General features: G+C 42.5%; 1 protein-coding gene across 1 annotated transcript in view; it reads left to right on the top strand.

The window, feature by feature from the left end:
* The window catches only part of vipr2 (vasoactive intestinal peptide receptor 2), a 122197-nt gene extending 101483 nt beyond the window's left edge, over positions 1-20714 (top strand). Inside the window, 3 exon segments of the mRNA XM_060900562.1 lie at positions 17834-17975; positions 18063-18104; positions 20258-20714. Of these exon segments, the coding sequence (XP_060756545.1) occupies positions 17834-17975; positions 18063-18104; positions 20258-20431 (358 nt within the window). The 3' untranslated portion in view covers positions 20432-20714.
* The last annotated feature ends 4960 nt before the right edge of the window (positions 20715-25674 follow it).

Genomic DNA, 25674 nt, shown 5'->3' with positions numbered 1-25674 from the left:
ATATAAACACACATATATATATATGTGTGTTTATATATATATATATATATATATATATATGTGTGTGTTTATATATATATATATATATATATATATATATATATATATATATATATATATATATATAAACACATATATATATATATATATATATATATATATATATATATATGTGTGTTTATATATATATATATATATATATATATATATATATATATATATATATATATATATATATATATATATCCTGGTAGTCCAGGATAAATAATTTGGGCGCAAGTCTTGTTGAGGTCTGGGTTCACCGCGATCAGAGTCGGCCGAGTCGCTGTCCGATTCTGAGGCCGCACGGTCAAACCAGTGAGCTACATTCACCGAATGCTTCGCAACGGCCATACATATATGGTTTCACCTCTTGATATTTAATTTAGAGAGTTCCTACTTCAAAATCGCTATTGCTGGCTTGAATTATGTCACGATGACTGTCCCCTGGCAGTGAAAGTGTGCATAAGTGAGATGTAAACAAACCTTCGGAAATTGGGCAAAACAGTATATTTTAACCATTTTATTCAATTTTAGGGTGCAAATTAGACACTAGGAAAATTTGAATTTGCTTTTTGGGTCATTCTTCTAGACAATAAAGTTGATATTCTACGTTTCACTTCTGACCATTGCCTATGACCTTTAATACTTCACCCTGTGTGAGTGTTGATGCCGTACCTATGGCGTGGATTCTACACAGAAGTATAAATCCGCCTTTAAACTACACCTCCCCCCCACACACACTTTTTGGTGCAATATCTTACCCACATACAATACCAATACCATATGCAGTATACAACCCCGATTCCAAAAAAGTTGGGACAAATTGTAAATAAAAATGGAATGCAATGATGTGGAATTTTCAAAATTCCATATTTTATTCAGAATAGAACATAGATGACATATCAAATGTTTAAACTGAGAAAATGTATCATTTAAAGAGAAAAATTAGGTGATTTTAAATTTCATGACAACAACACATCTCAAAAAAGTTGGGACAAAGCCATGTTTACCACTGTGAGACATCCCCTTTTCTCTTTACAACAGTCTGTAAATGTCTGGGGACTGAGGAGACAAGTTGCTCAAGTTTAGGGATAGGAATGTTAACCCATTCTTGTCTAATGTAGGATTCTAGTTGCTCAACTGTCTTAGGTCTTTTTTGTCGTATCTTCTGTTTTATGATGCGCCAAATGTTTTCTCTGGGTGAAAGATCTGGACTGCAGGCTGGCCAGTTCAGTACCCGGACCCTTCTTCTACGCAGCCATGATGCTGTAATTGATGCAGTATGTGGTTTGGCATTGTCATGTTGGAAAATGCAAGGTCTTCCCTGAAAGAGACGTCGTCTGGATGGGAGCATATGTTGCTCTAGAACCTGGATATACCTTTCAGCATTGATGGTGTCTTTCCAGATGTGTAAGCTGCCCATGCCACACGCACTAATGCAACCCCATACCATCAGAGATGCAGGCTTCTGGACTGAACGCTGATAACAACTCGGGTCGTCCTTCTCCTCTTTAGTCTGAATGACATGGGGTCCCTGATTTCCATAAAGAACTTCACATTTTGATTCGTCTGACCACAGAACAGTTTTCCACTTTGCCACAGTCCATTTTAAATGAGCCTTGGCCCAGAGAAGACGTCTGCGCTTCTGGATCACGTTTAGATACGGCTTCTTCTTTGAACTATAGAGTTTTAGCTGGCAACGGCGGATGGCACGGTGAATTGTGTTCACAGATAATGTTCTCTGGAAATATTCCTGAGCCCATTTAGTGATTTCCAATACAGAAGCATGCCTGTATGTGATGCAGTGCCGTCTAAGGGCCCGAAGATCACGGGCACCCAGTATGGTTTTCCGGCCTTGACCCTTACGCACAGAGATTCTTCCAGATTCTCTGAATCTTTTGATGATATTATGCACTGTAGATGATATGTTCAAACTCTTTGCAATTTTACACTGTCGAACTCCTTTCTGATATTGCTCCACTATTTGTCGGCACAGAATTAGGGGGATTGGTGATCCTCTTCCCATCTTTACTTCTGAGAGCCGCGGCCACTCCAAGATGCTCTTTTTATACCCAGTCATGTTAATGAGCTATTGACAATTGACCTAATGAGTTGCAATTTGGTCCTCCAGCTGTTCCTTTTTTGTATCTTTAACTTTTCCAGCCTCTTATTGCCCCTGTCCCAACTTTTTTGAGATGTGTTGCTGTCATGAAATTTCAAATGAGCCAATATTTGGCATGAAATTTCAAAATGTCTCACTTTCGACATTTGATATGTTGTCTATGTTCTATTGTGAATACAATATCAGTTTTTGAGATTTGTAAATTATTGCATTCCGTTTTTATTTACAATTTGTACTTTGTCTCAACTTTTTTGGAATCGGGGTTGTATTTATTTACTATCATCACTTTACTGTCATGTGTCAGTGTGTTAACTGTTCTGTGTACCGTAAGTGGTCGTTAAAATTGTTATATTTGCACTGTAATCTCTCAGGTTTTTGTACTATTGTCTTATTTATGTCCAGCAGTGTGCGTGTGTGTGTGTGCGGGCGCGCGCGCGCATGCATGCACTGTAGGATCTCAGTAAACTAGCGACAGATTCCTTGTACACTCAGGCATACCAGGCCAATAAAGCTGATTCTGATGGAATTGTTGTAATCAGCAGATGAATGAATTAGATCTTAGAATTAAAACAGGGTGAAGGTCACAGCAATGTCAAATGTCTGAAATTTGTCAGAAAATTCCTTCCTGTTTGAAGCATATTTTTATAGGTCTTTCAGGTAGACAAATTAGTAACAAGAAAAACTTGACATGCTTGCCATTGGAGGCATCCATGTCAATGGCGTTGCCATGGAATTAATTGTTTATTTGCACAACAAGAAAGAACATAATACAATAAACAAAACAGGTGCAGGAGGAGGGAAAAAGCATTTATCGCTTATACTAGGCCCTCCTCCTCTATACTTATTTAAAATTGATTATAGTCTTAATTACCAATAATCGTGATTATAGAGAAAATAATACAAATAATGTATAGAGAGTGATAACACAATAAGGATAATTAAATACTTAATATAAAGCAAAATAAGAACTGATCATATGAGGCTATTAGAAGGGACTAGGATGGCTTATGAGATGGCTTTTCAGGGCACTTTTAAACATCAGAAAAGAGGAGGTTGTTCGTATATTTGTCTGAAGACTGTTCCATATTGTGACATATTTATATTTTACGGAAGACTGTGCTAATGATGTGCGGAAGAGAGGAATATGGAGCTGATTCCTTTGTCGGATATAATAATTATGTACAAGTGGATTCGAATTTAAGAAATTGTCAAATATATTGGGGAGATTGTTTGCCAGGAAGTTAAATGTAAAGATACTAATTTGCAATTTATTGATATCATGGATATTTAGTATTTTTAATTTTTGAAACAAAGGAGCCGAGTGTGATCGAAAGTCAGAAGCAGTTGCTATTCTTACGAATTTCTTTTGGAGAGTTATAAGAGGGTGTAGAGTTGTACGTTAGGTGCATCCCCAGACAATGCTACAGTAAGTCAAGTATGGGTAAATGAGACTGTTGTGTATATAATTATGGGAGTCTTTTGAGGGATAAAGTATTTGATTTTCCCAATAACACTAATTGTTTTAGCAACTCTTTTACTTATGGCAGAGACATGGGCTTTCCAATTTAATTTGTCATCTATTACTACCCCCAAAAATTTAGTCTGTCTCTCTTGTGTAACAGGAACATTCTTTAAGAATATTTTGGCCTTATTGATATAGCTTTTATTTCTACTACAGAAAATAAGGAAATTTGTCTTTTTAGTATTTATTGATAATTTATTTGCTTCAAACCATTTAGCTACTTTACTCAATTCTTGATTAGCCAGTTGTATCAGAGAATCAAAGTTTTTATGAGAAAGGAATATGTTGGTGTCATCGGCAAACAGTATAAAATACAGTATTGAGGAGGCTTCTGCTAGATCATTGATGTAAATCAAGAATAGTAAAGGACCCAAAATTGACCCCTGTGGTACTCCACATTGAATTTCTTTGTAGGTAGATTTGGTTCCGTTCAGAGTCACATATTGTTTTCTATTATTCAGGCAATTTTGAAACCAGTTTAATGCAATGCCAGTAACACCGTAAGCAGCTAATTTCCGAAGTATGGTATGGTTTACTGTATCAAAAGCTTTTGATAAATAATATTCCCATTATATATTTGTTTTTGATAAATAATATTCCCATTATATATTTGTTTTTATCAATGGCTGTAGATATTCTATCTACTAGTTGTATTAGGGCAAGAGAAGGGGATACACCCTTGCGGAAACTGTATTGGTGTTTGTATGGGATATTATTAGTGTTGAGATATTTAATCAGTTGATTATAGACAAGCTTTTCGTACAGTTTTGACATACTGGGCAAGACCAAGATTGGTCGGTAGTTGTTAAATGATGTTGGGTCTCCACCTTTGAAGATAGGGATTACTTTAGCAGTTTTTGTCCCAGTGGGAACTTCTCCACTTTGTAAAGACAATGTAAGAATATGGGTAAGAGGAGTGAGGATCTTTAGGGCTTTAGATTTAATTTCATCATATCCAGCGGCAGTGTCTTAAATTTAAAACTATGTCCTCTGGGGCATCGTGGCTCAGGTGGATAAGGCGCCATACCATAAATCTGGGAACCCTGATTCGATTCCGACCTGAGGTCATTTCCCGATCCCTCTCTTTCTCCCACTCATTTCCTGTCTCTGCACTGTCCTATCCAATAAAAAGGTGAAAAAAAGCCCCAAAAAATCTTTAAAAAAAACCTATGTCCTCTACTTCTGTGTTCAAAGGTGGTTCAAAAAGTGACAGGGAACAATTTCTAGGGGCCCTAATGTAACTTATAGGATCTTTTTGCATTCTTGAAGTTTTATTTGCTAGATTAGTACCAGTATCAACAAAGAATTTGTTAAACTCGTTACACATTCCAACATTGATGATTTTATCTCCGATTTTTATTTCTTGTGGGCCTACATTTATTTTTTTATGATTTAGTACTTCATTGATAACTCCCCATGTGTCATGGTCCTACTTGTGAGTTTCCTCTCGTCAGTTTCCTCTCGTCTCCACTCCTCTCCACTCAGCATTACCGGCCATGCCCGCATACACTTCCTCTTATTAACTCTCAGTGGCTGTCATTGGCTGTTGCCCATCACCTGCTCCTCCACTGTGTGTATTTAAGCTGCTGTCCTCCCTAGCTTCAGTGTCAGATCGCCTTCTAGACGTCGACTCCGTCAACTCTTCAGTCCTGGTAACCTGACCTTGCATTTCTGTCCCTTATCTTGATACCTGATCTGTGACTCTGTGTTCCAGCCTGTTCCCTACTCCTGCCTGTTGTGCTGTCTTGTCTGTCTGCTGAGGAACTGCTCGCTGGGAGACTGCCTGAACACCTAGTGCTGTCAGCTTACAGCCTCACTACTCTGACTATGCCTGATCCTGTCTGATCTCTGAAGCTAAGCAGGGTTGAGTCTGGTCAGTGCTTGGCTGGGAGACCGCAGACATCACCACCATGCTCCCACCAGCCATCCCTGCCTCTCAGCCCTCCTGCCACTGAACTTCACACATGCACATCCTCCCAACTCCCTTTCCCCTGTTATCAATAAAACATTTAACTTGCGCTCTTGGGTCCTCGTCTGTTTCTCCTGACAGAATGATCTGACCATCATGGTGATTGAGCCTGAAGTGACTGCCCTGCAGCGACTGGAACGTACAGAGGGAGAAATACACCGGATGGCCGGCGACATTGCATCTCTGTGCCAGCTTAACCAGCAGCAACAACTATTACAGCATCAACTAACCCAGGTCCTACAAGTTCTCACTAACCTCACCGTTCCACCTGCTCTGGCTCCCGGTGACCCGGAACCGAAGATCGGTAATCCGGAACGTTTCAATGGTGACCCAAACCAGGTCCAGCCATTCCTGACCAGCTGCTGTATCCAGTTCTCTCTGCAGCCCAGGACCTTCTCGACGGAGGGAGCCAAGGTGGGGTATGTCATCACTCACCTGACCGGCTGGGCTAGGCTGTGGGGGACAGCTGAATTCGACCGGCAGACCGTGCCTCCTTCAGTGCCTTCACCGAGGAGATGTTAAAGGTGTTCGACCTGGGCGCGTCAAGAACAGAGGCGTCACGAGCACTGATGAGTATCCGTCAGGGCAACCGGACGATGGCGGACTACTCCATCGACTTCCGCACCCTGGCGAGGCGCAGTTCGTGGAACATGGCGGCGCTGGTGGACGCCTTCCTCCACAGTTTGGTGGACTACGTCAAGGATGAGCTCGTTTCCCATGAGCAACCCCCGACACTCGATGAGGCTATTGCCCTCACCGTACGCATCGATCACTGTATCCAGATCCGCAGACGAGAGAAGGGGCGTCCTAGTCAACCTGCCACCCGCACTCGGGGTGAGTCTTCCGTTGCCCAGTTCCCACCTGTCATGCCCCAAAGCCGACATAATCAGTCTGAGCCCATGGAGATCGGCCATACCTCCCTCACCCCCAAGGAGCGACAGCGCCGCCTAACCTCCATCCGTAAACCCCTGCTTCAGCTTCCCGACACCGCTTGTGCCCTGGCTGCCCTGGTGGACTCTGGAGCCGAAGCTAACATCATGGACACTGAGCTCGCACGGCAGCTGGGTGTGGGGTGCCACCATCTTACTCCACCCGTTCCTGTATGAGCGCTGGGTGGACATCGTCTCGGCACCGTTACACACATCACAGCCCCCGTGACAATGCTGCTGTCAGGTAACCACCAGGAGTCCATCCAATTCCACCTCCTACACTCATCCTAGGATACCCGTGGCTCCATCTATACAACCCCCAACTCGACTGGGAGACTGGCACCATACAAGAGTGGGGAAGGGGCTGCCATCAGACCTGCTTGAAGGGAGCCGTCCTGCCAACCAACCAGGAGACCACCAGCTCCACCCCTGACATATCCAAGGTTCCTGTCTGCTATCACCACCTGAGGGAGGTGTTCAACAAGTCCAAGGCCACGTCGTTGCCCCCACACCGACCATACGACTGCGCCATCAACCTCCTGCCAGGCAACGCACACCCTAAGGGCCGTCTCTACTCCCTGTCAGCCCCGGAAAGAAAGGCCATGGAAGACTACATAAACGACTCTCTGGCTTCCGGCCTAATCCGTCCATCGTCCTCTCCTGCCGGAGCTGGATTTTTCTTCGTGGGGAAGAAGGATGGTTCTCTTCGCCCATGCATAGATTACTGGGGCTTGAACGACATTACGGTTAAGAACCGCTACCCTCTGCCACTTCTCTCCTCTGCCTTTGAACTACTGCAAGGGGCCACAGTGTTCACCAAGCTAGATCTCCGGAATGCTTACCATCTGGTGCGAGTGAGAGAAGGCGACAAATGGAAGACTGCGTTCAACACCCCGACGGGATACTATGAATATCTGGTCATGCCATTCGGTCTCACCAATGCCCCAGCAGTGTTCCAGGCGCTGGTAAACGACATCCTCAGAGACATGCTCAACAAGTTCGTTTTCGTTTACTTGGATGATGTTTTGATCTTCTCTAAGACCCTGTCTGAACACACCCACCACGTCCAGTTGGTCCTGCGCCACCTGCTTGAGAATTCGTTGTTTGTGAAAGCAGAGAAGTGCGAGTTCCACGCTCGGTCTGTCTCGTTCCTGGGATATGTGGTTACCGAGGGCAGCATACAAATGGACCCTGCGAAGGTGTCGGCAGTGATGTTGTGGCCGGTTCCAGAGAGCCGTAAGAAGCTGCAGCAGTTCCTGGGGTTCGCCAACTTCTATAGGAGGTTCATCCGGGGCTACAGCACCGTGGCAGCCCCACTCACCACACTGACCAGCATCAAACAGCCCTTCCAATGGACGGCAGCAGCTGACAAAGCCTTCGAAACCCTCAAGGTCCATTTCACTTCAGCTCCCATCCCCCGGATGCCTGACGCCGAGCGGCAGTTTGTGGTGGAGGTAGATGCTTCGGATGTGGGAGTCGGGGCTGTGCTTTCCCAGCGGGCAGCTGAGGATGGAAAAATGCACCCCTGTGCCTTCTACTCCCGAAGACTGACCCCAGCAGAGAGCAATTACGACATCGGCAATCGCGAGCTACTGGCAGTCAAGCTCGCCCTCGAGGAGTGGCGCCACTGGTTGGAGGGGTCTAAGGTTCCGTTTGTGGTCTGGACAGACCACAAAAACCTGGAATATATCCGGACAGCCAGGAGACTAAACTCCCGCCAGCACTGGTGGTCACTATTCTTCACCTGCTTCAACGTTGTCCTTTCCTACCGTCCTGGCTCCCGCAACATCAAACAGGATGCACTCTCCCGGATGTTTCAGAGGGATGAGGCTTCCAAGGAGGAATTAACACCCATCCTCCCAAGCCCCTGTGTCGTTGCTGCCCTGACCTGGGACATCGAGGAGCAGGTTCGAGAGGCCATCAGGGACCAGCCAGGCCCCAGCGCTTGCCCCTCCAACTGTCTCTACGTCCCAGCCGACCTGGGGTCTCAGGTGATTCAATGGGGACACGACTCCCACCTGGCCTGTCACCCTGGGGTCACACGCTCTCTCCATCTGCTGTCTCAGCGATTCTGGTGGCTGTCGATGAGGAGGGACATCCAGGATTTTGTGAGAGCCTGCCCCACTTGCAACCAGCACAAGTCCCCCAGTCAGCCCCCAGCCGGGTTACTCCAGCCCCTGCAAGTACCCATGCGTCCCTGGTCCCATGTCTCCCTGGACTTTGTTACTGGTCTTCCTCCATCGGAAGGTAATACGGTCATCCTCACCATCGTGGACCGCTTCAGTAAGATGACCCACTTTGTGCCTCTCCCTAAACTGCCAACTGCTAAGGAGACTGCCTGGGTCGTCTTAGAACACGTCTTTCGGGTTCACGGCCTGCCCAGGGATATCGTTTCCGACCGGGGCCCACAGTTGTCCACCAGTTTCTGGAGGGAATTCTGCCACCTCCTCGGGGCCACTGCCAGTCTGTCGTCCGGATTTCACCCACAGTCAAATGGCCAAACGGAGCGCATGAATCAGGAACTGGAGAAGGCACTTAGGTGTGTGGCTTCGCGCAACCCCCACGCCTGGGCTCAACATCTGCTCTGGGTGGAGTATGCCCACAACTCCCTCACCAGCTCTGCCACCGGACTCTCCCCCTTCCAGTGTGTGTATGGGTATCAACCACCTCTGTTTACCAGCCAGGAGGGAGAAGCCACCTGCCCGTCTGCTCTCGCCTATGCCCGCCGCTGCCGCCACACGTGGGCCCAGGCCCGCACCGCACTCCTGAAGTCCAGTACCAGCTATGCTATTGGGGCTAACCGGCGGAGGACCCCGGCACCCGTTTACCATGTCGGCCAGAAGGTATGGTTGTCGGCTTGAGATCTACCACTACGGGTGGAGTCATGCAAATTGGCGTCTCGCTACATCGGACCCTTTCCCATACAGAAGGTCATCAGTCCTACGGCAGTTCGGCTGCTGCTGCCCAAGACCATGAGGATACATCCCACCTTCCACATCTCCAAACTCAAACCAGTGCACGAGAGCCCCCTGGTCCCGGCAACACCGCCGCCTCCTCCTCCACGCTTCATTGATGGTGGACCAGTCTACACGGTCCAGCGACTGCTCCGCTCGTGATGTAGGGGTAGGGGCATCCAATACTTGGTAGACTGGGAGGGTTATGGTCCTGAGGAGAGGGCATGGGTCCCTTCTGGAAGGATTCTGGATCCGGCCCTCATCGCTGACTTCCATCGACTACACCCTGACGAGCCCTCCATCCGACGAGGTTGACGTAGGGGTTCTCACCGTGCGGATCCACTTCCGGACCCTGCCCCTGCTCCAGTGCCCAAGCCTGACACTGAACCAAATCCTGGGCGGGGGCCCTTGGGTGACAAGTCTTCTGACAGTGAAGAGGGTGCGGAGGCGATGGACACTGACCGGTCAGAGGAATTCTGACCCTCCACTGGTATTCCCCCTCTTCCCGCCCGTCTTGGTGGATCTGTGGCTAGGGACTTCTGGAGCCGTCCCTTGAGGGGGGGTTCTGTCATGGTCCTACCTGTGGGTTTCCTCTCGTCGGGTAACATCTCCACTCCTCTCCACTCAGCATTACCGGCCACGCCCGCATACACTTCCTCTTATTAACTCTCAGTGGCTGTCATTGGCTGTTGCCCATCACCTGCTCCTCCTCTGTGTGTATTTAAGCTGCTGTCCTCCCTAGCTTCAGTGTCAGATCGCCTTCTAGACGTCGACTCCGTCAACTCTTCAGTCCTGGTAACTTGACCCTGCATTTCTGTCCCTTATCTTGATACCTGATCTGTGATTCTGTGTTCCAGCCTGTTCCCTACTCCTGCCGGTTGTGCTGTCTTGTCTGTCTGCTGAGGAACTGCTCACTGGGAGACTGCCTGAACACCTAGTGCTGTTAGCTTACAGCCTCACTACTCTGACTATGCCTGATCCCGTCTGGTCAGTGCTTGGATGGGAGACCGCAGACATCACCACCATGCTCCCACCAGCCATCCCTGCCTCTCAGCCCTCCTGCCACTGAACTTCACACATGCACATCCTCCCAACTCCCTTTCCCCTGTTATCAATAAAACTCAAACATTTAACTTGTGCTCTTGGGTCCTCGTCTGTTTCTCCTGACACCATGTTTTCTTTATATCAAGACTTGCTTCCGTACACCTCTTGTGAAAATATTCCTTTTTTGCAATTCTCAACATGTGATTGAGTTTTTGATATTTTTTATATTGGTGTTAGTTCAAAGGCGTTGGAATTTTTAGATATCTTTTATATAGTTGTTTCCTGTTTATTGATTTGAGTAATCCTTTGCTTAACCATGGTTTTCTGTAACTTTGGTTGGGGCTTTTAGCCGTCTTAAGAGGAAAGCTTTTATCATATATGGTTCCTACAATATTATGGAATAAATTAAATGCTGTCTCAGTGTCAAGTTCCTCTAATACTCCGGTCCATGATGCGTCAGACAGCAGTTCTTTAAATTTCTCTATGTTTCTGTTATTAACTTAACGGTGTGTGTATCTATCCATTGTTATCTTCGGTTCCTCAATCCCGGTTATTATAAATATAGGAAAATGGTCAGAAATATCTGTAACCAGAACACCTACTTTATAGTCACTATTTAAGGAGTTTGTATAGATGTTATCTATTAGGTGTTGCAGATTTGTTGGTTACCCTTGTTGGTCTACATACTAGTGGAACAAGCGAAGAAGAAAATAGGTTATTTATACAGTTATCTACAGTGAGGGAATTGGAACTTTTTATGAGATCTATATTGAAGTCTCCGAATATGTAGCAAGGCTTGTTTTTTCCATTGACCTTACTCATGCTTTGTGTCAGTTGTTCATCAAAGTCATGAATGCTTGTGTTAGGCGGTCTATAGATACTGTACATACCATAACTACGTTTTTATCTTTTTTAGATGTACTCATCAGTTCAATAAAGATGCTCTGAGTGCCCATTTCGTCATTTTGGAAGTCAAGATCGTTTCTCTCCACATATTTCAACCCAGTCTTTATATACAATGTAACTCCCCCTCCCATCCCATCAGCTTAACACGATGAATACTGTTGTAATCCGGTATATCAAAATTTTGGACGGTATCTCCTGTTAACCATGTTTTTGTCAAAGCAATAACTGAGAACTTAAATTGTAAAGATTGGAGGTAGTTGTTGAGTTCATCAAAATGACACTGAAGACTACGAATTTTAATGTGGATCATAGACAGGGAGTCTCCTTTGCTTGAGTTTGATAATTTATTGAAAGAGTCTTCAGAATGATACTATGAGATAGTATTAGAAGCACAAAAGTGGTTATAAAGTATGTTGGTGTCTGGATCTAGATCAAAAATAGGTGTCGCATTACAATCATTGTTTACATCAAATCAGTTAAAAATGAGAGAACTCATGTTAAGAGGATCAAGTGCCCTAACTGAGGAATGATTGGAAGTAGTGGTCATGTCTGGTTTACTTAACAGATTGTTGTTCATGTGACACAGTCTGAGATCGACTCAAAACAGTTCAGAAGTCTCAGATGTCAGAAGTGGAAGCACCAGCTTCTGTCCTGGAGGGTCTGGGGTCAGGTCTGCGATGTCCGGTATCCGTTCCTTCCTTGTTGGAATGCCTCTGAGAAGTACTTCTGGTTGTCGGCCTTGGGGGATGCAGACATGCCAACCCCATATGATAGCAAACTGTAATGGTTGTTTTGAGATATTTGTCCATGTCTGCCAACGGCAGACATAATGCACGCAGTGTGCGCATGGGGGGGGGGTCCAAAGGGGGGTGCGCCCCCCTTTGGGCTTGGAAAATTTTATAAAATGCATTCAGAAATGGTGACCTCTGGTGGCTTTTTACAGTGAAAATAAAGGGCAATCAGTACCATTTGAATACTTATAATATTAAATCATACAACTTCAGTTATTCTGTCAAACTTCAAAAATATTTGCAAATGAACATAAAAAACTTTTTTTAGAATATATATTCTGAAAAGAAATCAAATGATTATCAAATAACTGAGAACTTTATTATATAACTTCAAGCAACAATAAGTGTTTTCTCTCAAAAATGACAAATTACAATATAAAAATATCAGCAATTAACAAAACATTGGTTCAAACAGTACTTATTAGTACAGTATTTATTAGAATTTTTGGTCCTTTGCAAAACTGTAAATAAACATATCTATAACAGTAATTAAATACACGTGTTTTAGGCACATTATAATGAGTTGCTCATACAGTGCCAGTCCTATGCTGGAAAATGTCAAATGCATATATGTGTGTGCGCGTATGCATGTATTACTTTCAGTAGGTAATTTATTTTTAATTTTACTGATTCTATATTAATGTATTATTCATGTTATTTTATTTAGCTTTGATAATTATAAGTGCATTTTTTCTCTTTTCGTTAACTGTTTAAAATTAATCAAAATGTAATCACATCAGCTCTATCTATCTATGTGTGTATGTATGTATGTATGTATGTATGTATGTATGGAGAGAGAGTTTTGATTAATTTAACAATTTACACAAGAAAAAAATTAAAAACGTAATTTTATCAACGTTTAATATTCATACATCTTGTAAGTTGTAGGCAAATACTAAGAATTTTGCTAAAGCAACGAAAATACGAGTCGCTAACAACTGATTTACTATTCCATAACTTGATCACATAATAGACTAGAGATCTACAGACTTACCTTCGAAGCGATTTTGGAGTCGGGAAACATGGCTTTAAAGAGAGGCCCACTGTGATCAGCTGCGGCGATTGGCAGGTTGTGTTCCACGAGAAAATTTGTGAATAAAACTTCAGCTTTTGTCACGCTGTCAATCGAGGATCGATCAACGAACATCGAGGTGATCGTCCGGTTAGCACTTCCAGATTTGGCCAAAGTTTGATGCGAGACAGAACTCACGTGTTGTCTGACATCGTAAACACCGGAATGTGCTACAGAGAAATGGACATTACATACGGTGCACAACGCATGACTTTCCTGATGATGTTTAAGACTTTCATGATTTTCCTGATTTTGTGATAACTGGATACAATGTACTGTATTCCTTTTTAAATTTTTGGTACACGGTCTTAGTTTTGCCGATCGTTTTTCTTGCTTTGTTCGGCGGCAGGTCAGACGGATCGGCTGAACTGTCAGCCATTTTTTGCTTCTTCTAAAGTACAAAATGTGCACAGGGCTCTTATTGGTTGAAATTTGATAAAATTGCTGAGGTTAACCAATCAGAGACCGTGTTTCTAAAGCATTGGCTGACATTCTAGTAATAGCGCCCTCTGCCGGGAGACGGGGAAATCGCAAGTGTGGGAATTCTGGCGGCAAATTTGAAAATATCAATTATGAGCAAAAACCGTAATAATCGACTTCAAAGTCGTAATAGCGTAATTGGACCACCGAAACCGTAATGATTACGGGCAAACCGTAATGGTTGGCATGTCTGGGGATGAGACGATCGTAGCACAGGTAGGCAACGTTGCCCCTCTCCCTGGTGACCTTCATTTCTGGGATAAGTTCCTTTCTTTTCTGTCTAACTGCCTCAGGAAAGTCTTTGTTAATGAATATGTGACTGCCCCTAAGGTACTTCGCATGTTGGAGGATGGCTTCTTTATCCTTGAACCGCAGTAACTCGGCTACAATTGACCGTGGACGTGCATCAGGCTCGTAGCGCCCATTTTTGTGAGCCCGTTTGATTTTGATCATCTTTGGATCTAGCTGCAGTTTGTTTTTCAGGAGGCTTCTTACCTTTTGTTCACACTCTTCCCATGATTCTTCCTTAACGTCAGTTATGCCATCTATCAAAATGTTACGCCATGTCTGGTTTTCCAGATAGTCTGTTTTGTTGTAATTTGAGGTCATCAGCTTTCAGTTGCAATATCTTTAATTCAATCTCTTTGATTCTCTGCTCCTGTTGGTGGGAATTAGTGTGGATGTCTTCAATATCTTTTTGCAAAAACTGCAGACTGACCTTGATTTCTTGGACTATGCGTATAAGGTCATCAAATCTTTTGTTGTGGCATTCCAGTGTTGTTTCCATAAAAGATCTGAAATTCTTCTGTTGCAGTTCAAGCATGCTGTTGAAGACTTCCTTTTGATTGTCTAGTACAGGGTTTCCCATACATAGACCATTGTGTGGCGCAGCGCCACACAATGGATTCCTAGTGCCACACAATCAGACTCGCGATTTTTGAAAAAAAAAATCCATTGCGCTAATTAAAAATAGCGCAGCCTTCCCAATTCGCCTTCCGACCGCTTATTTTAAAAGGTAGCCTACGTCGTGCTCGTGATGAGCTTTATCATAGCCTTCTTGGCTTACAGGAAACGGACATCCCTGAGTCAGGCCCTAAACCAATTTTCATGCATACAGTAGCAGCTTTACGTGAGGAACCGGCCTTATTGCATTATCCCGTTTATCCCGCTTCAGCAATCACTTCCCTTACGATAGGGCACTGGAGTTTTTTTTTCAGGAAGCCACGCAGAATTAAATGTTCTGATAGGGCATGCAGGCTTTGCACCAATTAGGGTAATGCTTTTTCATTATTGTTAGTTGCCTTGGTGTTACCTTAAGTGGTTTCTTACATCTAATGATATTTTATTATTATTTTGTTGTTACATTATACTATTTATTTCATTTTAGTATTGGTTGAGGTAAGTGTTGAGTTCAATTTAAAATAAAAACCTCCAGCTTGTTTTTTGCAATGTATTCCTTGAATGTCAACTAAAGAATGATTGCCACCAAAAAGGCAAAAAACTAAGGTAAAAACCAGAGATGCACCGATTGACCGGCTGCTGATCGGAATCGGCCGATTTTCACGTGATCGGCCATGAACGGCGACCGGCCGGGCAAAATTAAAATATGCCGATTTTCTGCCGATCAAAACTTGTGTATCACAGAGATGAAAGTGGAAATACTCGTAATTCGCAACTAAAAAGGCTGCAGCTACACTGGCAGCTTGAACATGCTTTCTAGTGCGATTGCGCAGAACAGTGTCAGTCCTGCACGCCTAACGAGCTCCGGCGCGCGCGCCGTTAACAACAACAACAAAAAAATCACTATATTTGGATATCCAAATATAGTGAATTTTTTTTTTTGTGCCAGATATTGGATGTGAAAAGAAGAAAATGTTTGTGGTTGTGTGAATTTCCCATTACAGGAATACGTTACGTTAGCCTATTACCAAACATCTAGTTAGATTTGAAGAGAGATATCAAAGAGAGAGAGAAAAATGTCTTTTTGTTTGTTTTACAACCTTAGTTGCACTTGATTCCATTGGAAATTACTCTACAAATACACATTTGACAAAGATGATAGAATGACTATGGTATAAGTATGACTGGAAATTATTTTTGTATTTTGATACTGAATGAAGAAATGGGTTGTTCTATAAGGCATAAGTTTTCAAATCTAAATAGGCTTATGAAAGTGTGTTCCATAGCAGTTGGCAAATAATATATGAGGGGGAAGTTGTTTTTGTGACAGATATTGGATGGGAAAAGAAAAAATGTTTGTGTGAATTTCCTATTTCAGGAATTATGTTAATACCAAACATGAAGAAAGATTTTACAAAGAACAATGTCTTTTTATTTGTTTTCAACCTTTTGAGGTGTTATTACTGAATTATATACTGAATTTATTACTGAAAATCTGGCAGAATGTTCTATTAAAGGAAAGATAAAAAGAAAATAGTCTTTGTGTGTGCTGTGAAGTGGTTTGAAAAAATGAAATCGGAATCGGCCAAAATCGGTATCGGCAGGTCACACTCCATGGAAAATCGGAATCGGCCCAAAAAATTGCAATCGGTGCATCTCTAGTAAAAACTAAACTTTAACTTCAATGTTGGTGAGTAATTTTCATAAATTTAAAAGACAGGTTTTTCCACCAACATCAAGCCCAGCAAACTAATGGCCTGCCCTGTAATGTGAAGTTGGGTTAAGGAATGAAACCAGGCAGGGTTCTGGGAAAAATTGTTTTAGCTGTCTTCTCTTAAAGAACTTAAAAGAATTTAAATTGAACTGAATAATCTCAAATGCTTCTTGTAGCTTTAAAATAGCCCCAGCAGGTGACTCTGAAGAAAAATACTGTGTGTTTGAACACCGTCCGCTGTAAACACTTTGCATACACCCCAATGACCGACTCCACCGACCACCACGACACCACTGCACACGATTCCATCATCGGCACAGTGGAGCACCACAAATTGCTACCTGGTCTGTGGGAAACACTGTAGTAGATCTTTTAGTGTGGACATAGAAACAAGCTCATCGTCTTGGATACCACCTTTCCTCCTAGACATCTTAAATTGTCAATGGGAGGGGGGTGCACTGAAACAACAAAAATGCGCGACAACCAACTGGAAGAAAATGGCACAAGGAAACAGCAGAACCTGTAAGAACAGAATCTGTAGGATTTTGGGGAGACCTACCAGCAGGGGCTCCACTAAGGGAGCCCACTACGGTGATTCGGCTTCGCTGATTGCTAGATAATGGCTTCACCCTTTGTTACATCACTATGGAGTCACCCTGGAAACAACGCTGCTTCATATTTTGATGTGAGGAAGAGTAGATTTCCCAATTTTTTGATGCTGGACAGTCGTAAGGGATCTCCACTTTTCGATACACAGTCAATGTAAGTTTCATGGCAAGTCCTCTGTCCAGACGATGACTCAATGACGAATGCGTGAATTTATTATTTTTTTAAAACTGTTTTAAAAATAATGACTAAAAAAATAAAATAAAAAAATAAAGACAATGCGAACAGTTCACTACATTTACTCAGTCATAGCCTGTCAGGTTTAGAGTTAGCGTAAACTAGCTAGCTTAGCCAACTAATATTGCTAGCGTTAATGAAGCTCAATGTGAACAAGGAGAAATCGGTGGTTTTCAGGGAAAATGTCCACAAATTTCTCTCGTGAAAACACAAGGAAAAATCCCCCCAGTTACTCCACTATATCTGCGTTTATATTTCTGTTATTAAAGCTCAGTAATATCCAGTTTAAGAGCGTAAACGTCCATCGCTCTGCTCCGCTGTGCTGTGTCGGTCCTTGCGCTTCGGCTACTTCCTGTCTCATTCTAATTGTTATCTGTCTAATTATCTTTCCTGTTGTGTTTTACTCTCCACATTTCTTATTCTAGTTTTGCTGACTTGCTTTCTACCATGCTTTATCAGACATCTTTTCAGGCTATACTTTTTTTTTTAATTAGCATTTCTTATACTAAATAAGTTTGTCAAATGTTGTATTCTGTCTTTTGTAGGAGGCTGGCAAAGTCAACACTGTTGTTGATTCCACTCTTTGGGGTTAATTATGTGGTGTTTGTGTACATGAGAGAAGAGAGCCAAAACGACATATTCAAAGACTATAAAATATTCTTTGAGCTTGGTCTTGGCTCTTTCCAGGTATAGGATAAGTTGGAAAAATTCAGAAAAATTATTTTTAGTTTTCTGAAATTCTGATATTTCTCTATTGTGGTGCTCTTTCCACAGGGACTGGTTGTTGCCATCTTGTATTGCTTTCTGAACACTGAGGTGAGTCTCTCTCTCTCTCTGTGTGTGAGCTACTGCTACGTGATGTCATGCATTTAATGCATGTTTTGTGTTGTCTGTCCATGTCAGAATGCATGCAGTTATGGATGTATGTGCAGAAGAAGGCGTGAAGCAAACTGTAAACAGTCAAAATGAGAGACTGGAATCGTAGTCGGTAACAAGCGAGGGCCGGGTGATCAGCAAACAACATGGTAGAGAGAGGACAAAGGGCGAAAATGTGAAAGAGTGAGGAAAGAGTCAGAAAATGAGAAGCAGTCAGAGTAAACAATGCTCATTATGAACTAAATGGAGCAGAACAATACTTCGCTCTGATACTTCGTTACCTTGGTCTTGGCTCTTTCCAGGTATAGGGTAAGTTGGAAAAAGTCAGAAAAAAAATTATTATTATTTAGTGTTCTGATACTTCGTTCTGGCGTGGTGTGTGCGAGAGGCTTAAATGGGGAGAGCGGTGATTAGGAGAAATGAGTGTGTCAGCTGAACTCAGTAATCTGGAGACAGAGGGCGCTGTGAAACTTGGGGATTGTAGTTCGAGGTGTCCATATTTGTAGTCAGAGTGTTATTGAGGTATTTCACCTGACGTCACAGGGTCACGTGACGCCCCGGTGTCCACCATTTTGGATGGCAAGCTAGCTAATGTCAACAACAGTAGCTAGTATGTTACTGTAGCAATATTTACGTTCAGTCATTTGGATGACTGTTAAAACCTTTCAGTCTCAAGTTTTTCCTTTACTGGATTTACTAGTTTACTGAGCTAGCGCGCGATGGCTCCCGGCTTGGCCGGAGAACGCGCTATGGCTCCCGGCTTGGCCGGCGAGCGCGCGATGGCTCCCGGCTTGGCCGGAGAGCGCGCGATGGCTCCCGGCTTGGCCGGCGAGCGCGCGATGGCTCCCGGCTTGGCCGGCGAGCGCGCGATGGCTCCCGGCTTGGCCGGCGAGCGCGCTAGCTCAGTAAACTAGTAAATCCAGTAAAGGAAAAACTTGAGACTGAAAGGTTTTAACAGTCATCCAAATGACTGAACGTAAATATTGCTACAGTAACATACCAGCTACGATGTTGTTGACATTAGCTAGTGCTAACAGCTAGTTGCTAATACACTGCTACAACTACACCGACCCTAATAATACAGTTCTTGGTCATTGCCTGGTAACAGCAAATTTATAACGGGCCATGTCTCAACAGACTAAGAAGTTATTTCAATGACATTTAATAGCATTTTGTTTATCCTGAGGACCGAAAGTAAATGAAAATGTGAACAAACCTTAGCTGTAATCAGATGGCGACCACCGGCTGAGGTTTAACTTCTATAGGCCATGTTGGACCAAGGCCTGAGGAAACCGACACCCAAAACTGGGTCTTTAGCTATGCCATAACCAAGGTCGCTTTACAATTACAATAAAAATAAAAGTCCACCAAAAGAGGTCATTTTGTAACTCCAGTGGCATAGCTGGCCACAGTCCCACCAAAAGGTGCACAAGGGTAAATCTCACATTGCCTGCACAGCTGACACAATGCCACCAGGCAACAATGCTCAGAACACCATGCCATAGATCCAGAAAGCAAACACAGAAGCACTGCTGCGCAGAGCACCAGGCAACTCTGATGTAAAAGAGAACAATGAGCTCACTGCACTGCATAGCAAACAGAGCATGCATCACCCATGGTGGACCAAGGCCTGAGGAAACCAACAACCAAAACTGGGTCTGGAGCTACGCCACAACCAGCAGACAAAACATTCAAACAAAGAACAAACATCAAACCATACAAACACAGAAAGAAAAGCTCTGGTGAGAAGTGGCAGCCAAAATGCGCACAGCATACTCTCAGCCGGAAATGGAAGCGATCTGAATCCATTCACTACTTTGAGTTATACTGGGAACAGACAGACAAACAAACAAATGGAGGTGAAAACATAACCTCCTCCAACACAGTTGGCTGAGGAAACTAAATCTAAGCTGATACACAGCCAGTGTTTCAGGACATAATTTTCCCTGATATAGTTAACTGTTGCTGGATTTGTTTATTCCTAATATCATGAAACAGTTCAGGTTGTCTATCAGCAGTATTTTTTCCATGTAATTATTTCATCAAAACTTTTCAATGTCCAGCTGCTGAATGTGTGTGTGTGTGTTTGGCAGGTCCAGAGTGAGCTAAAGAGGAAGTGGAGGAGTGTGTGTATGAAGCATTACATCAGCCGAGACTACCAGCTGCACAGTTCATCCATCTCTAGAAATGGCACAGATAACATGGCACTTTTCCTTAGTAACTCCAGAGCTCATTCCTTCCTACAAACCACTGAAACCACTGTGTGAGCATGGACACACACACACACACACACACACACACACGGACCAGCTGTACAGAAGAAAGGATATATGAGGTCCAGTACACTTTTCTACAAATCAGTTTGTGTGCCTTTTGCTTTTGTTATGTTATGATAAGGGTTAGAAATTGGATTTCTCAAGCTGTTTTCAGTTTTTTTATTCTATGCCAAATGTTGCTGTCTTCTCTAGTGCTGGACCTGTTATTTTGTAATCAATTGCTCTCTATTTAAACTAAACAGACTAAGGCCTACATGTGATATTGCTTTATTTAACAATGCCAGATTGATAATTTAAAAAATATATATGTTTAGACCAAGTGTCAGAAAATAGATGATTAATGGAATAAATTAACATTATTTGAATATTTAAAGTGTTTCAGAGTGTACATTAATGGTAGCCACACTTTGTTTATATCACAGTAGAAAAAATATAGAGAAAAAATTCACAAATTGATTAAACTGATCAGGTTTGTGTTTTAATATTGTTTGAAAAAGTTTGGATTGAACATTCTCTTAAAAAAAAAAAAATAAAGTAGAAGCATGTGGTTAATTATGCCATACTATGTTTTTCTCATACTTTATACCTTGACGGCATGGAGGTCGTAAATTATGTCATTCTGAGCTTTGACTTCCCATTAACAAAGTAAATAGAATGCAGCATAGGTTTACCCTTACCATTTTTACCCTTATGAAAAAGTACTACAGTCATATACCATAGTAATATTATAGTACTCATAACTATAATATTTTGGTGGTATTTTCATCACTATAGTATAGTCTTCAGAATCAGAAGCACTTTATTGCCAGGTATGTTACACACACGAGGAATTTGACTCCGGTTCAACTTAGCTTTCATAGTACAGACAGAAAGAAAGTATAGAGGAAAAAAAAAACACACACAGAGAGAGTCTCACTGCAGTGAACTCCAGGGGGAGAATAGCGTTTCTACAGCGACGGCCTTGAAGGCAGTGCTGCTGGGAGAGCCAAGATAAGATTGGAATTTGTTTAGACTTAAGATGGGTAGACGTGTCCTTTTCTGCTTAACCCGCTTGTCCATTCTGGCCACCAAAATGATCAATTTCTCTCTGCAAAGCCATCAACTTCTCCATGATGTTATCAATGTTACGACTCAAGTTCTGAATAGCCACAGTCTGAGCGCCGACAGCTCTGCCCACCGCCTCAATCATGTCGGGCAGCTTTGTGGGGCTTTGAACAGCTGCCACCGTTATCTGATTTCCTCGATACACCAGGGCAATGCCAAGTCCAATCAGCAAAAATCCTGTGATCATGGTTCCGAATAGGTAAATATCCTCAATGTCCTCCACGGAAAGAATCGCCAAGCACACCACACGCCACTTCTCCCAGGCATCCATGGTGTATCCGGCTGCAAACATTCCGGCAGGACAGACAGATTCCCCCGAACCCAGACTTCTAGTCGAGAAGATTGTGTCAATTGCGTGACGTGACCAGTTGATCAAATCCATAATTTCGATTCGGAGAACAGTGCAGGAAGGGTCTCTCAGACAAGACGAGTCCGCAGAAGCAAAGCAGGAGAGAGGCTTGTCAGAGGAAGGGAGAGGCTGAGAAATGAGAGATGAGAGGAAAAAACACCCACACATTTCGCTCCTATCAGGACCGGAATGTGTAGGCATTAAAAAAAAAAAAAACCTCAGCGCAGCATTCCGTGAAGCACGGAGAAGAATTAACACAACAATTTCACAAAAACATAGAAAGTACGAGAGAGGAAAGTCCTGTGGCAGCTGTCTGCGGCGCCATCTTGGATGGGAAAAAAAAACCTATAGTAATACTATTGTTTTTAAGACTATAGTTTTAGACTATAGTTAATACTCGTAATATTACTCATATACTCATACTCGTAATATTACTCATACTCGTAATAAAATAGTTCTCCAAACTATAGTAACACCATAGTTATCCAGGTAATAGTAATACTTGTTGTTATTATTAGTTGTTGTTGTTGTTGTAGAAGTAGTAATATATTATTATAGTTTTCTAGACCAGAGTAATACTATAGTTATCTAGACTATGGTAATACTATAGTACTTGCACTATAGACCCCTTCGCATGTTTGTAAACAAACCGACCGTTGCCAGGATGCGCGCGCAGCCTGGACCCAGAAACAATGGCGCTGCCCATAGACCGGCATTATGAGCTGTCAGATTATGCCAAACAGTTGTCGTTACAAGATCGAGAATGCTACATAAATAAGTTAACTCTAACAAGTGGACATCGCCTACCGGATCCGCATTTAATTAAAGAGTGGACGGACGATGTTAGTAAGTTCCCTGGTATACAATGGCCAGATATATACTCGTACCTTATTGACAAGACTTCAGTGTACACCCACGAAAAACTTTGTGCCTACAAGTCTTTAGACGCATATGATTATGTTATGTGCGGGCATGTACAACTTGATTAACAATGGGACATTCATATTCATTTTGTTTTAATCAAATTATGCCAGTGATGTGATGGCAATGTGGCTTTAGCTACAACAGCAAATACCAACACTAAACAGCAATTTGCAGGAGGTAATGGCATGAAAGGAATGATAGTGTAAAGAGTGCAGCTAAGAGAAATCAGAGCTGCGTAAAAAGCGAGAGGCAGAGACCAGAAATGAAACTGAACGGGGCGGGAGCTAGGTTAGAGCAGTCAACGTAAGTTGGCATTTAGAGTGAGGGCACACAATTTTACCTTTCCATCCTTGCTTTAAAATTGTGATTTTCAGAATACACAAATAATGATGGCACAAAATCTGGACTGCTTGAGTCAAGCGAGACCTCTCCTACAAACAAAATTGCATGCAAAGCTAAGTTAACATGCTAACAATATTCATTACATTGTGTAACTATGACCCAGCTAATCAGACAAACGTTACCAAAGTATTTTGCTACATCAATAAACGAAGACTAGAAAGAATAAAAAAGAAAGATTTAATAAATAGCCTGATCTTACCTGTGATGAAGTGGGTGCTGCAAACCCGCACATTTTTGATAGTGCTTTCATCCCAGTCTACACGTTTGATGGCTTGTAGCCATAGACGTCGGCGATTTTTTTGGAATGGGTGAGATCCTGCTGGAATTCTGTACATTTTAACCCCATCACTGCTACAATTCTAACACCCAAAAACACAGCAACTAGGCATTTCTGAGTCTTTTTTGGGTCCAGGCTGCGCGCGCAATTTCCGCTTATGTATGAATGACGTTTACTGCGAAGGGGTCTATAATAAAACTAGTTATCCAATAGTTTGCCAGACTATAGTTCTCCAGACTATAGTATTACTATTGCAACCTATAGTATCTCTATAGTCTAAAGAACTATAGTATTGCTATTACCTGGAGAACTACAGTGGTGCTTGAAAGTTTGTGAACCCTTTAGAATTTTCTATATTTCTGCATAAATATGACCTAAAACATCATCACATTTTTACACAAATCCTAAAAGTAGATAAAGAGAACCCAGTTAAAAAACTGAGACAAAATATTATATTTGGTCATTTATTTATTGAGGAAAATGATCCAATATTACATATGTGAGTGGCAAAAGTATGTGAACCTTTGCTTTCAGTATCAGCAATAACTGCAACTAAACATTTCCAGTAACTGTGGATCAGTCCTGCACACCGGCTTGAAGGAATTTTAGCCCATTTCTCTGTACAGAACAGCTTCAACTCTGGGATGTTGGTGGGTTTCGTCATATAAACTGCTCGCTTCAGGTCCTTCCACAACATTTTGATTGGATTAAGGTCAGGACTTTGACTTGGCCATTCCAAAACATTAACTTTATTCTTCTTTAACCATTCTTTGGTAGAACGACTTGTGTGCTTAGGGTCATTGTCTTGCTGCATGATCCACCTTCAATTGAGATTCAGTTCATGGACAGATGTCCTGACATTTTCCTTTAGAATTTGCTGGTATAATTCAGAATTCATTGTTCCATCAATTATGGTAAGCCATCCTGGCCCAGATGCAGAAAAACAGGCCCAAACCATGATACTACCACCACCATGTTTCACAGATGGGATAAGGTTCTTATGCTGGAATGCAGTGTTTTCCTTTTTCCAAACATAATGCTTCTTATTTAAACCAAAAAGTTCTATTTTGGTCTCATTCATCCACAAAACATTTTTCCAATAGCCTTCTGGCTTGTCCATGTGATCTTTAGCAAACTGCGGACAAGCAGCAATGTTCTTTTTGAAGAGCAGTGGCTTTCTCCTTGCAACCCTGCCATGCACACCATTGTTGTTCAGTGTTCTCCTGATGGTGGACTCATGAACATTAACATTAGCCAGTGTGAGAGAGGTCTTCAGTTGCTTAGTCGTTACCCTGGGGTCATTGTGACCTCGCTGACTATTACACGCCTTGCTCTTGGAGTGATCTTTGTTGGTCGACCACTCCTGGGGAGGGTAACAGTGGCCTTGAATTTCCTCCATTTGTACACAATCTGTCTGACTGGGGCTTGGTGGAGTTGTTTTGCTGCATGACCCACCTTCGACTGAGATTCAGTTCATGGACAGATCTCCTGACATTTTCCTTTAGAATTCGCTCTTTAGAGATGGTTTTGTAACCTTTTCCAGCCTGATGAGCAACAACAACACTTTTTCTGAGGTCCTCAGAAATCTCCTTTGTTTGTGCAATGGTACATAAACAGGATAAGCGATATACCACAAATGTGCTGTTGCAATTGATGAATGCTTGTATGATATACATCTTATTTGATTTAAAATCAACAAATTGTTTGCACTCTTTGATGTTTGAACAATATCGCTTATCCTGTTTATGTGGTTGTTTTTATATAGGCCGAACAAAGAGGCGACTTAAAGACAGAATCTCTGAACATAAGACCGCCATTAGAAAGGCTAATTTTGATTATTCTATTCCCAAACATTTTTATAATGTGCATAATAGCAATCCAGATAGTCTCATGGTTGAAGGTCTGGAGACTATTAAGGAGAACATTAGGGGTGGTGATAGATTAAGGTTATTATTACAGAGAGAAACTTTTTATATATACAGTTTACAGGCTACAACATATCCAGGGCTAAATGAAGAAATTGATTTTAGTCCTTTTCTGTCTATTGTCTGATTGTCTTTTTCTAAGTGTTTTCTTTTTCGTGCTCATGAACTTAATCTAAGGGGTATTGCCATCTAGTAGCTTTTTCTTGAACTGCATACCTGTGAATTCATTACCAGTTTGCATTCAGGTGTTTTA

Source organism: Neoarius graeffei, chromosome 19, assembly GCF_027579695.1.
Source record: "Neoarius graeffei isolate fNeoGra1 chromosome 19, fNeoGra1.pri, whole genome shotgun sequence".
In the NCBI taxonomy this organism is placed as follows: Eukaryota; Metazoa; Chordata; class Actinopteri; order Siluriformes; family Ariidae; genus Neoarius; species Neoarius graeffei.
The sequence above is the reverse complement of the archived record's forward strand: the minus strand, read 5'-3'. Positions and strand labels throughout refer to the sequence as shown.